General features: G+C 51.4%; 1 protein-coding gene across 1 annotated transcript in view; it reads left to right on the top strand.

The window, feature by feature from the left end:
• LOC140425041 (polycystin-1-like protein 1) overlaps window positions 1-12,660 on the top strand; it is a 543,547-nt gene that overhangs the window by 183,620 nt on the left and 347,267 nt on the right. The window contains exons 18-19 of the mRNA XM_072508831.1: window positions 3,188-3,439; window positions 4,419-4,551. Coding sequence (XP_072364932.1) covers window positions 3,188-3,439; window positions 4,419-4,551 — 385 coding nt within the window. The remainder of the gene's footprint in view (window positions 1-3,187; window positions 3,440-4,418; window positions 4,552-12,660) is intronic.

Here is a 12,660-nt window from a genome sequence, read left to right as displayed (position 1 = left end):
CCCATTGTCTGCAGGGAGTGAAAGGTTTATTTGTTAGAATGGTGCATACCCCCATGCCGAACAAGCTCCAACAGGCTGCATGATGACCCTGGTTGGCACTGCGGACCCTGCTCTGCAAGTCCTGCCTCCCCAATCCCCAAATCTCGGGCTCCATCGGTGCCCAGCACCATGGGAGCCTCGAGCCCTGGCTGACGCTGCCCTTGCCAGCGGTCCGCTCTGTGGCCACCGCCCAGTGCCCCCTTGCAGGGGCTAATGTGGGCTGTACCCTTGGTTGGGCCACGTGATGCCCCTCGGTGGGTGGCGGCCTGTTGAGGAGTGTTTATGGTGAAGGCTGGTGTGTGGGGGCTGGGGTGGTAGGGTGGGGGCACCCATTCGGCCAGTGTCTCTCGGCAGAACCAGGGGCCAAGGTGGGTGGTCAGTGTGGTGGGCAGCAAAATATCTACCTGGCAGGTCAAGCCACCCCAGTCCCGTTGGGGGGGGTGACCTCGGCCCTGGCAGCACCCCCCCCCCCAGCCCGGCCAGTGTCCAGCCCGGCAGCCCACGGTCACGCCTCTCCTCGTGAAACCTCCTCTCTCTCCCTCATCAGCCAAGGCGCATGTTTCTCGATTTTTTAACCTCCCAGTGAAGGTGGAGAATTGCAGAGGCCTCTGATCGGGTGAGGCCCGCTAATGATGTGCAAACAGCGTTTACGTGCGGCGCGGAACGTATTGACGCCTCTGTCAAGGCACCGGATAATTGTGATTTGCCATGAAACTGGTGACTGCCATGATTTTGGCATTAGAACCAATTCTCCGTCCAATCATTTTTCTCGATTCTGGCGTCGGCCGAAGGAGAATCCCGCCCCTGGTAATACATTTCTGGGCACTCCTTGGGTTTATTGTTCTGTTATTATTATACCAAATGAACCTTTAAATTAATGGCCCTTTATTACAATTTAGTTTTGAATCTAATGAAGTAACTAGGTTGTGTGAATGCTTTTAAACTAATTTAGTTCTAAGTACTAAAACAAAAGGATCTTTCTGAATGCCATTACTGCAAGCAGTATAAGGATCCTGCAAGCAGTATAAGGCATCACATCTCCAGTTCTCCAGCTAAGTAAGCCCACCTGCTGTTTTATAACCATACCTTTCTTGCTGTTAATTTCATAAAACAACTTGGCTCCAACCTTTTAAGTGTAATACGCTCCAAACCTGCAGAGGAACAGGTGGTAGCCACCCAGGATGGAGAGCCAGCCCTCCAACAGGCCGAGGAGGAGGTGTCAAGGCAGGCGCTCTGTCATTCGAGGACCTGCCGGACCGGCCATCGAAGACTCCGGCTGAGCAGGGAGACAGTACGATACATCTGCCACATCATGGCACACCTGGCACCGCGGGGGTATGGGGGAGGACACCCGCTCCCTGTGGCCATCAAGGTGACGGTCGCCCTGAACCGAGTGAAAACTGTCTGGGGTCTCAAAAACCTCAGTGCACAGGTGTGTCCGTACCGTCACAGAGTCCCTAAATGCTCAGTCGATTCAATACACCCACTTCAATGTGGACCGAGCCCACCAGGATGCTTGGTCAAAGGGGTCCAGCGTCATTGACGGCATGCCCCAGGTTCAGGGGATGATCGACGGGATGCATGTCCCCCTAAGCGCACTTGCAGATGACAGGCCACTCTACACCAATCGAAAGGGATTCCACTCAATGAACATGCAGCTGATATGTGACCATCAGCTGCGCATCATGCATGTCTGCGCCCGATGCCCGGGCAGTGTGCACGACGCCTTCATCCTGGCACACTCTATTTGGCTCCTGGGTGACAGGGGTTATCTGCTGTGGTCGTGGCTGATGACACCGATCCGAAAGCCACAGACCGAAGCTGAGACCCGCAACAACGACGCCCATACAACAACCAGGAGCATGATCGAGTGGTGCTTCAGCCTTCTGAAGATGCGGTTCAGCTGCCTGGATCGCTCTGGAGGGGCCCTCCGAAATGATACGGAGATGGTTGCCCGCATCGTGGTGGCCTGCTGCCTCCTCCACAACATCGTGCAGCAGAGGTGCAATGTGCTGGACGAGGAGAAGGAACACCAGATATTGTCTGACGAGGAGGATATGGGGGAGGGGGAGGATGGACAGGACATGGGGCTCAGGTAGGCACGGAAGGCTACATGACATGTGCCAGGGCCAACACGCGTGCGATGAACTCTGGTGCTCTGCATCATATGACAGCGTCTGACTCCTGCCACGGTAGCACTTTCCATGGTCCACCTGGGTGATCCCTGCATGCGACTTGGCCATTGCATCACAAGATCCCACCGAACCCCTGGGGTGACGGAGGTGGGGACGGTCAGAGGGGAGAGGGTCGGTGGGCGGGAGCATGGGCCACCCACAGCGTCTGCCGATTCCCTGCCTGCACCCACTCTCTGGCCAGCCCAGACCAGAGGCAGGTTGTAACAGTGCTAACAGGTGTTTAATGTGCAAAAATATATACATATACGTGCTCCAGCCTCTAAGTAAACTATGCCCTGCACCCATTCCAACTTAATTGGTGTCCAACATTCTGGCCTTGTAACGCTACGTCTAGTGGGGGTCTTCGGACTGTACAACAGGAGTGGAGGCAGCCTGCTGTGAATCCTGGCCTGTGACCTGGGTCCCCGCTGGCGGTCATCTTACAATAGTAATCTTTATTGTCACATGTAGACTTACATTGCAATGAAGTTACTGTGGAAAGCCCCTAGTCGCCACACTCCAACATCTGTTCAGGTACACTGAGGGAGAATTCAGAATGTCCAATTCACCTAACAGCACGTCTTTCGGGACTAGTGAGAGGAAACCGGAGCACCCGGAGGAAACCCATGCAGACACAGGGAGAATGTGCAGACTCCGCCGGGAATAGAACCAGGGACCCTGGTGCTGTGAACCCACAGTGCTAACCACTGTGGTACCATGCTGCCCCTAATCTTCTGGGGCGACCGGGCCTGGGTGGGCGTGGTTGCTGTTCGGGTGTCCCAGGTGGCTGTGGAAAGTGAGGACAAAGAGACCCCATCGTGCTTCTAAGATGGAGTATGGGTAGAACTTTGAGATTATAATTCACACAAGTAAACAGTGTTCTACAGCAGATACCAGATGAGCAGTGGTTTTGGGGCATAAATATTACTGAGTGGGTTTAATAAAGTATAACTGAAGCTGTTTGTGTTTTGCAGGTACAACGTGATAGTAAACGCCTCAAATCAGATTAGTTCTTTCACATCAAACATCTATCCTGTAGAGGTACAGCAAATAGTTGAGCCGAACAGGCTTCGAATGAACAATCAAGATCTTACTTCAGTTCTCTTAAACTCGAGTGTTGCAATGGAAGTGCGCATTAACTATGGAACTAATCTCTCATATTGGTGGAATTTTGGCGATGGTACTGTGATCACTGGGAACAGGAGGGAGTATCACAGTTATGACAGGTAGGCAGATTCTGCTGTGAGGCCACAATCTTCCAGAATGCGGAGTGAAAGAGATATGCCTAGATGTTTGAAAGTGATGATTCTTTGCATGCCCCCCCCCCCTTCCCCCGGTCAAATTATCGGTATTGGGTGATGTATGAAGAATGGCTGCTTAGTCATAGCCTGAATATTTAAGAGCCCCTGCCATCTGGGAGTGGGTGGGGAACACTACCCACTGGCCCCAATAGGCCTGCTGCTATTTTACGCTGCAATGAGGGTTGATTGGCTAACATCTGACTAACACATTTTAGAGGTCTCAAACCATGGTGAATTTCAACTGTTGCCTCGAGGAACAGGAAACTATTGGTGTTAATGTGACAAAAGGTGATTTATTTCACATTTCAGTGCTTTTAGAAGAAGGAACCAAATCTAACAGTGCATTATTTAAAAATATAATTTTTTTTGAACAATAGTTTCCGATACATGGGCAGCACGGTAGCATTGTGGATAGCACAATTGCTTCACAGCTCCAGGATCCCAGGTTCGATTCCGGCTTGGGTCACTGTCTGTGCGGAGTCTGCACATCCCCCCCGTGTGTGCGTGGGTTTCCTCCGGGTGCTCCGGTTTCCTCCCACAGTCCAAAGATGTGCAGGTTAGGTGGATTGGCCATGATAAATTGCCCTTAGTGTCCAAAATTGCCCTTAGTGTTGGGTGGGATTACTGGGTTATGGGGATAGGGTGGAGGTGTTGACCTTGGGTAGGGTGCTCTTTCCAAGAGCCGGTGCAGACTCGATGGGCCGAATGGCCTCCTTCTGCACTGTAAATTCTATGATTCTATGATACATTGCAGCACACAGTTAACACAATTTCAAAACATCTGATCTCCAAAAGTAACCGTGTCATTTTCTGCCACATGCAAGTTTCAGAAGACAAACATATATATTTTCTCCCTGGCTGCAATAATGTACTTCTAACTACTGTTTGGGTTTTGTTTTTACAGGGAAGGAGAATTTACAATTCAGGTTGTCATATTTAACAATGTGAGCTCCGCCACGCTCTCTGGCCAGCTTTTTGTTATTTCTGAGAATTGTCAGCCTCCTCCAGTGAAAAGCTATGGTCCATCCAAAATAGAGGTATAATGAGTTATCATTTCTTTGTGAGGAACTTAGAATGGAAAACTGCAAAAATTCACAATACACTCAAGACTAGTGTTAATGTAAGCCTACTTGTGACAGTGACCTCAGTTGTGGATTCTGGAAATACACCTAAACATGGCAGGAGGGTGAAGAAGATTAAGAAACGATAGGCACCTTGTGGCTATGGGTGAAACTAGGAACTACAAGGGAGAAGTCACCATTGTAATAACTAGCTAGCATTTAAAATCACTTTGATCACCCATGAAGAGCCGCCACACTGATACCATGCTCCCAAACCCCTGTGCAAACTCGGATCTTCCTCCCTGTGCAGTGAGAATGGCAGAGCTTTGTCTCTTCCCATCTACCACACTGAGCCACAGTAATGCCAGGCCGTTCCTCGCTTCCCAGCCCCCCACCAGCATCTCCCACCCTCATTCCCTATCAATGAATGGTGTGAACATAACGATGTCCTCCCGCAGGCCCCAGAGTAATGAGAAGATGTAAGACCCCATGGTGGGAGAGGCCTTTAAACCCTAGTCCTGGTCATCCGCAAAGCAAGAGTCAATGAGGGCGTCCCTAATTCTGCACCCTGTTTGGGCCCTGGCCATCACACCAGGTCCTTCCACTGCCTCCTGCAGGGGTTGCCCTTCGTTGCCTTCCTCGACTATATCCTCATCCAAGGGGATGTAGCGCCCTCAATCTCCTCGTGGTCCAGCTGCAGTTCTAAGTTGTGCAGAATCAGGAATGCAATTCCGCTGACAAGAATCGCGCTTCCCGGCTCTTGGGGAAATTTGTATCCATGCCGCCGTTCTCATTGACTGCTTATGTGGACTCAGAATTCCGCCTACAGACATTTTTTAATTTATTCATTCATCGGATTTGGGTGTTGCTGGCCAGGCTAGCATTTATTACCCATCCCTAATTGCCCTAGAGAAGTAGTGAGCTGCCTTCTTGAATCCCTGCAGTCCAGATGATGTTGGTATAATCACAGTCCTGTTAAGAAAGGAGATAGAGGATTTTGACCCAGCAAAGTGTTACGATCCCAGCTAAAACTACTGGACAAGTTAGATCTCAGTGTGGAACCCGCCTTGTGAGATTCTAATCTTTAATTTTGTTTAGAAATGTGGAGGGAGGCCACTGGCAGAGTCACATAAACTGCTGGTGAATGTTTCACAAAATAATAAAGCATTTATTAAACAAGACAAAATGAACTATAAGAATATAAGAACTAGGTGGAGGAGTAGGCCTCAACTCCACTTTGCTGCCTGTTCTCCCTAACCCTTCAACCCACTACTAATTAAAAATCTGCCTATCTCTTCAAATCTACTCAATGTCCCGACATCCACCGTACTCTGGGGTAGTGAATTCCACAGATTCATGACCCTTTGGGAGAAGTAATTGCTCCTCATCCCTGTTTTAAATCTTCTACCCCTTATCCTATGGCCTCTTGTTCTTGATTACATAGAAACATAGAAGATAGGAGCAGGAGGAGGCCATTCGGCCCTTCGAGCCTCCTCCGCCATTTGTCGCGATCATGGCTGATCGTCCAACTCAATAGCCTAATCTTGCTTTCTCCCATAACCCTTGACCCCATTCGCCTCAAGTGCCATATCTAGCCGTCTCTTGAATGTATTCAATGTCTCAGCTTCAATTACTTCCTGTGGTAATGAATCCCACAGGCTCACCACTCTTTGGGTGAAGAAATGTCTCCTCGTCTCTGTCCTAAATGGTCTACCCCTAATCCTCAGACTGTGACCCCTGGTTCTGGACACACCCATCATTGGTAACATCCTCCCTACATACATCCTGTTAGAATTTTATAAGTCTCTATGAGATTCCTCCCTCATTCATCTGAACTCCAGCGCAACAATCATAACCTGGTCAATCTCTCAACATATGACAGTCCCGCCATCCCCGGTATCAGCCTGGTAAACCTTCACTGCACACCCTCGAGAGCAAGAACATCCTTCCTCAGGAAAGGAGACCAAAGCTGCCCCACAGGAGGAAACATCCTCTCAACTTCTTACAATCCCCTATATTATCTTATATACCTCAATTTGGTGTCTCATTCTTCTAAATTCTGGAGAGTACAGGCCAAAACTGCTCAATTTCTCTTCATAAGAACAAACCCCATATCTGTGGAATCAATCCAGTGAACCTCCTCTGAACGGCCTGCAATGCAACTACATCCCTCTTCAAGTAAGGGGGCCAAAACTATACACAAAAATCCAGTTGCGGCCTCACCAATGCTTTGTACAATTGCAACAACACTTCCCTGCTTTTATACTCACTTTCTTTAGCAATAAATGCCAAAATTCCATTTGCCTTGCTATTATCTGCTGTACCTACGTACTAGTTTTTTGCGATTCATGCATGACGACAACCAGAACCCTCTGCACACACACTCTGAAGTTTATCTCCAATTAGATCATAAGTTGCCTTTCCATTATTCTAACCAAGGTGGATAACCTCTCACTTATCTACGTTAAACTCCACTTGCCAAATTTTGGCCCACTCACCTAATCTATTCATTTGTAAATTTCTTATTTTATTGCAACTTACTGGGCGGGATTTTCCCATGCCGCGCCGTTTGGGAGAATTGGCGTTCACGCCGATTGTTCGCGCGACGCCGGTCCGAGGCCGTCCCGCCATTATCGCAACCGGCGAGAACGGCGTCGTCGAGGATGGCGCCGCACCGGCCAAGAATCACCTGAGGTGTTAAGAATGGCGATTGTCCGGGCCCCCCGCTATTCAGCGGCCCAGGTGGGCCGAAGTCCCGACGGCATGACCCCAGGTGCAGTCATATCCGGGGGAGGGGTGGGGGGTCGGGGCAGGGGATCTCCATGTTCCGGGGAGGGGAGGGGAGGGGGGGGGGGTTTCTGCGGGAGCAACATGCCAGCCGGCATGCCATGGCAGGACGGTGGCGAAGACACGCTTGCAAATTGAAGTCATGCTGATGGGCAAAGGCCACTGGCGCCGCCATGCCGCGCGGCCACACGCCTTGACCTTGGGTGCGCCCAGCGCCCCCCCCTCCCCCACACACAGGAGCCGCAACACCCAGCCCCCGTGAGGGCATCGCCAGCCCACGGTGGACTGGGTAAACTGGGCGGTGGACGGAGACTGTGGGCTGTGTGTCTGCAGTGAGACCAGGTGTAGCGCACAATGACTTACCATAGGCGAGAAGTGATGAAGTCGATCCAGGCTTTATTAAGCTATGCTTGTCCCCAGCAGCTCAGCAACAGAATGAAGCTGCGGGGAGAAGCTCGGGCTCTTATACTCCGCCTTCAGGGCGGAGCCAGGAGTCGGCAGCCAACCAGGACCCGGGATCTGTCAGCCAATAGCATCTCGGCTTCACAGTCCCACATGACCCCTAATACATACCACCACATTCACCCCTTGTTAAAAAGGAACCCGGCGGGGTGGTGGTTCGCATGGTGGTAGGGGTTTACAAGGCTGGCCCTGGAAGGAAAATTTCGGACAGTGTTACTACAGTTTTAACCCTACACTGGGCTATGTACAAGTTTGTGCGAACTATTTACAATATTAGCAAAAAAATTTTTTTTGTTACAACAACATTCTTGGTGTCACGCGGATTCCATGAGTCGAGCGGGTGGTCTGGTCTTCCTCGTCGATCGCCTCAACCCTGGTGGTGGTGCAGGTGTTTGCTCAGGCGTTGTCGTCTCCGGGAGCGTTTCGGTGTTTGTTCCTGTTTTACTCCTGGGCGGGCACGGGAGGAGGACCGATCCCCCCGGGAAGGGGGCAGTCGTGGGGTGCGCCGGTGGCAGGGAGGGGATGATCGGTGTCGGGGGGGTGAGTGTGTTGCCGGCGGGCGCCAGGTCCCGCAGGGAGACCGTGTCCTGTCGGCCGTCGGGGTACGCCACGTAGGTGTACTGCGGGTTCGCGTGGAGAAGGTGAACCCTCTCGACCAACAGGTCCGATTTGTGCGCCCGCACATGTTTCTGGAGCAAGATGGCTCCTGGGGCCGCCAGCCAGGTCGGCAGCGACTTTCCGGAGGAGGACTTCCTGGGGAAAGCAAGGAGGCGCTCATGAGGCGTTTGGTTAGTGGTGGTACACAGCAGCGACCGGATGGAGTGGAGAGCGTCCAGGAGGACCTCCTGCCACCGGGAGACTGGGAGATCCCTGGAACGTAGGGGCAGTAGGACGGTCTTCCAGGCCGTGCCGTTCTCCCTCACTACTTGCCCATTCCCCCGGGGGTTGTAGCTGGTCGTCCTGCTCGAGGCTATGCCCTTGCTGAGCAGGAACTGGCGCAGCTCATCACTCATGAATGAGGACCCCCTGTCGCTATGGATATACGCGGGACAACCGAACAGTGTGAATATGGTGCCAAGGGCTTTAATGACTGTGGCCGCTGTCATGTCGAGGCAGGGGATGGCGAAGGGGAAACGAGAGTACTCGTCCACCACATACAGGAAGTATGCGTTGCGATCGGTGGAGGGGAGGGGCCCTTTGAAATCCAAACTGAGGCGTTCAAAGGGGCGGGAAGCCTTGATCAGGTGCACTCTATCCGGCCTGAAAAAGTGCGGTTTGCACTCTGCGCAGATGTGGCAGTTCCTGGTGACTGTACGGACCTCCTCCACAGAGTAGGGGAGGTTGCGGGACTTTACGAAATGATAGAATCGAGTGACCCCCGGGTGGCAGAGGTCCTCATGGAGGCTTTGGAGGCGGTCTATTTGTGCGTTTGCACATGTGCCGCGGGATAGGGCATCGGACGGCTCGTTCAGCTTTCCGGGACGATACAAGATCTCATAGTTGAAGGTGGAGAGCTCGATCCTCCACCTTAAGATCTTGTCATTTTAAATTTTGCCCCGCTGTGCATTATCGAACATGAAGACTACCGACCGTTGGTCGGTGAGGAGAGTGAATCTCCTGCCGGCCAGGTAATGCCTCCAATGTCGCACAGCTTCCACTATGGCTTGGGCTTCCTTTTCCACTGAGGAGTGGCGGATTTCTGAGGCGTGGAGGCTCCGGGAGAAAAAGGCCACTGGTCCGCCCGCTTGGTTAAGGGTGGCCGCCAGAGCTACGTCGGATGCGTCGCTCTCGACCTGGAAGGGGAGGGACTCGTCGATGGCGCACATCGTGGCCTTTGCGATATCCGCTTTGATGCGGCTGAAGGCCTGGCGAGCCTCTGTCGACAGGGGGAAGGTAGTGGACTGTATTAGCGGCGGGCCTTGTCTGCATACTGGGGGACCCACTGGGCATAATATGAAAAGAAACCCAGGCAACGTTTCAGGGCTTTGGAGCAGTGGGGGAGGGGGAATTCCATAAGGGGGCACATGCGTTCGGGGTCGGGGCCTATTATCCCATTGCGCACTACGTATCCCAGGATGGCCAACCGGTTTGTGCTTAAAAACGCACTTTTCCTCGTTATATGTGAGGGTCAGGGCGTTAGCGGTCTGGAGGAACTTTTGGAGGTTGGCGTCGTGGTCCTGCTGATCGTGGCCGCAGATGGTTACGTTGTCGAGATACGGGAACGTGGCCTGCAACCCGTGCTGATCAACCATTCGGTCCATCGCCCGTTGGAAGACCGAGACCCCCTTTGTGACACCAAATGGGACCCTTAGGAAGTGGTATAGACGCCCGTCTGCCTCGAAGGCGGTGTACTTGCGGTCACCTGGGCAGATGGGGAGCTGGTGGTAGGCGGACTTGAGGTCCACAATGGAGAAGACCTTATCCTGGGCAATCCGATTGACCATGTCGGATATGCGGGGGAGAGGGTACGCATCTAGCTGCGTGTACCTGTTGATGGTCTGATTATAGTCTACGACCATCCTTTGCTTCTCCCCGGTCTTTACTACTACCACCTGGGCTCTCCAGGGACTATTGCTGGCCTGGATTATGCCTTCCTTCAGCAACCGCTGGACTTCAGACCGAATAAATATCCGGTCCTGGGCACTGTACCGTCTGCTCCTCGTGGCGACGGGTTTGCAATCCGGGGTGAGGTTTGCAAACAAGGACGGCGGTTCAACCTTGAGAGTTGCGAGGCTGCAGATAGTGAGTGGGGGTATTGGGCCGCCAAATTGGAATGTTAGGCTCTGCAGGTTACACTGGAAATCTAATCCCAGTAATGTGGGCGCGCAGAGTTGGGGAAGGACGTAGATCCTGTAGTTCTTAAACTCCCTCCCTTGCACCGTTAGGTTCGCGATGCAGAACCCTTTGATCTCTACGGAGTGGGATCCTGCAGCTAGGGAAATCTTTTGCGTGCTTGGATGGATGGTCTGAAAACAGCGTCTTACCGTGTCTGGGTGAATAAAACTTTCAGTGCTCCCGGAGTCGATCAGGCATGGCGTCTCGTATCCGTTGACCAGCACCGTTGTTGTCGTCGTCTGGAGCGTCCGGGGCCGCGATTGATCCAGTGTCACCGAAGCCAGTCGTGGTAGTAGTGTCGCAGCGTCTTCTTTGGACCCCGTGGAGCCGTCGGTGCTGGGGTCCTTTGTTGTCAACCAAAATGGCCGCCCCCATGGATCGCACGTGGTCGGGGGCGGGTGGACAAAATGGCCGCCCCCATGGATCGCACGTGGTCGGGAGTGGACAAAATGGCCGCCCCCATGAATCGCACGTGGCTGGGGGTCACAAGATGGCGGCGCCCATCCTCCCCTCGTAGTGCCTGGGACCCAAAATGCATGCAGAAACACTGGCAAGCATGCTTTGAAGGCTACCTCCGAACGGCCCCTGGCCGGATCACAGAAGACCAGAAATTGCCCCGTAGTGTCCAAAGATGTGCAGGTTAGATGGGGTTAAGGGATTACGGGGATGGAGGCGAAGTGGGCCTAGGTAGCGTGTTCCTTCAGAGGGTTGGTGCAGTCTCGATGGGCCAAATGATCTCCTTCCGCACTGCAGGAATTCTCTCAATAAGGACAGTTGAAGGTATGGAAACAGTTTACACTTCTTACCGAATGTTCCAGACTCCGCGACAGGCTTCCTCCAGTGGTTTCACATTCTCGAAAGAGGTGTTTTTTAAAAGGATTTTCAAAAACTGCACCAACACAGTATGCAGGAAGAAATGCAATTTTCCTGTACTTCTCACAATCGGAGCCTGGCCTTGGAAGAGGTTACTGTTTTGTAATCAAGACAGGGCATACAAGGCTATGGAGAAATTGCTGGAAAAGGGGATTAGAATGGCTAGGTGGTTGTTTTTGACCAGCGCAATGGGCTGAAGGGCCTTTTCTGTGCTGTATGATTCTATGGCTCGTTGATTCTAAGACCTTCCTGACCCAGCAAAAGGCCACGTAAACATATCGTGGATCATGAAGGCAGAGAGTTCATGTTTCATGATTTGATTCACACTTCCATTGGGAGAGAAAATCCAGCCCTGGGTCAGAGCAGAGATTGGGAATTGGACAATATTGCTGCTTCCGTTCTGCCAAAGCTGACCAGACCATTTAATAAGTGCAGATAAAGGAGCCTCTGGAGAATCTGCAATGAATTTCATTAGGTGTGAACTATCTTTTGTCTGTTAATGCGTGCTTAATCGATTTTTCGGTTTGGCTGTTAGAGTAAAAGTTGTAAAACGTGAAATCTTGTCCATTGAATCCTTTTGTCAGAATTGTTTGGGATGCTTTTCTTTTTAGGTCACTGGTCCCTATGGGGATCAAGACAGTCGCAATATTAAAAAAGGAATTGGATAAGTTGAAGGAGGAAGAAACTTGCAGGGATATGAGGAAAGAACAGAGGAGTGGGTTTCCAAAGATCCTCCATGGACATGATGGGCTGAATAGAATCTTTCTTTGCTTTATGATATAAAATTGAAGTTCATTGGTTATGCTTTAGTGGCATAGCCCTGTCAAAGCAGCTGGCCTATTCTGCTTCCGATGATCGTTACCACATTTGCTTTCAAGCCTAATGTGTTGAATCAAGATCATAAACGTAGTACATAAAACGGAGGTGACAAACCAGTTCCCCCCCCCTCCCCCCCCACCGCCACTCTTGAAAGCTTAAATGTCAATTTGAGAAGACCAAGAATAAGATGCTGTTACACTACCTGATAATATTTAAAATTGTATTTGTTAATGGTATTTTAAGAATAAGATTGTATAAATATTATAATGCAAAAATGTCTTGATAGGTTAAATTAAGACAGTAATGTCT

The sequence above is a fragment of the Scyliorhinus torazame genome, chromosome 6 (assembly GCF_047496885.1).
Source record: "Scyliorhinus torazame isolate Kashiwa2021f chromosome 6, sScyTor2.1, whole genome shotgun sequence".
In the NCBI taxonomy this organism is placed as follows: Eukaryota; Metazoa; Chordata; class Chondrichthyes; order Carcharhiniformes; family Scyliorhinidae; genus Scyliorhinus; species Scyliorhinus torazame.
The sequence above is the reverse complement of the archived record's forward strand: the minus strand, read 5'-3'. Positions and strand labels throughout refer to the sequence as shown.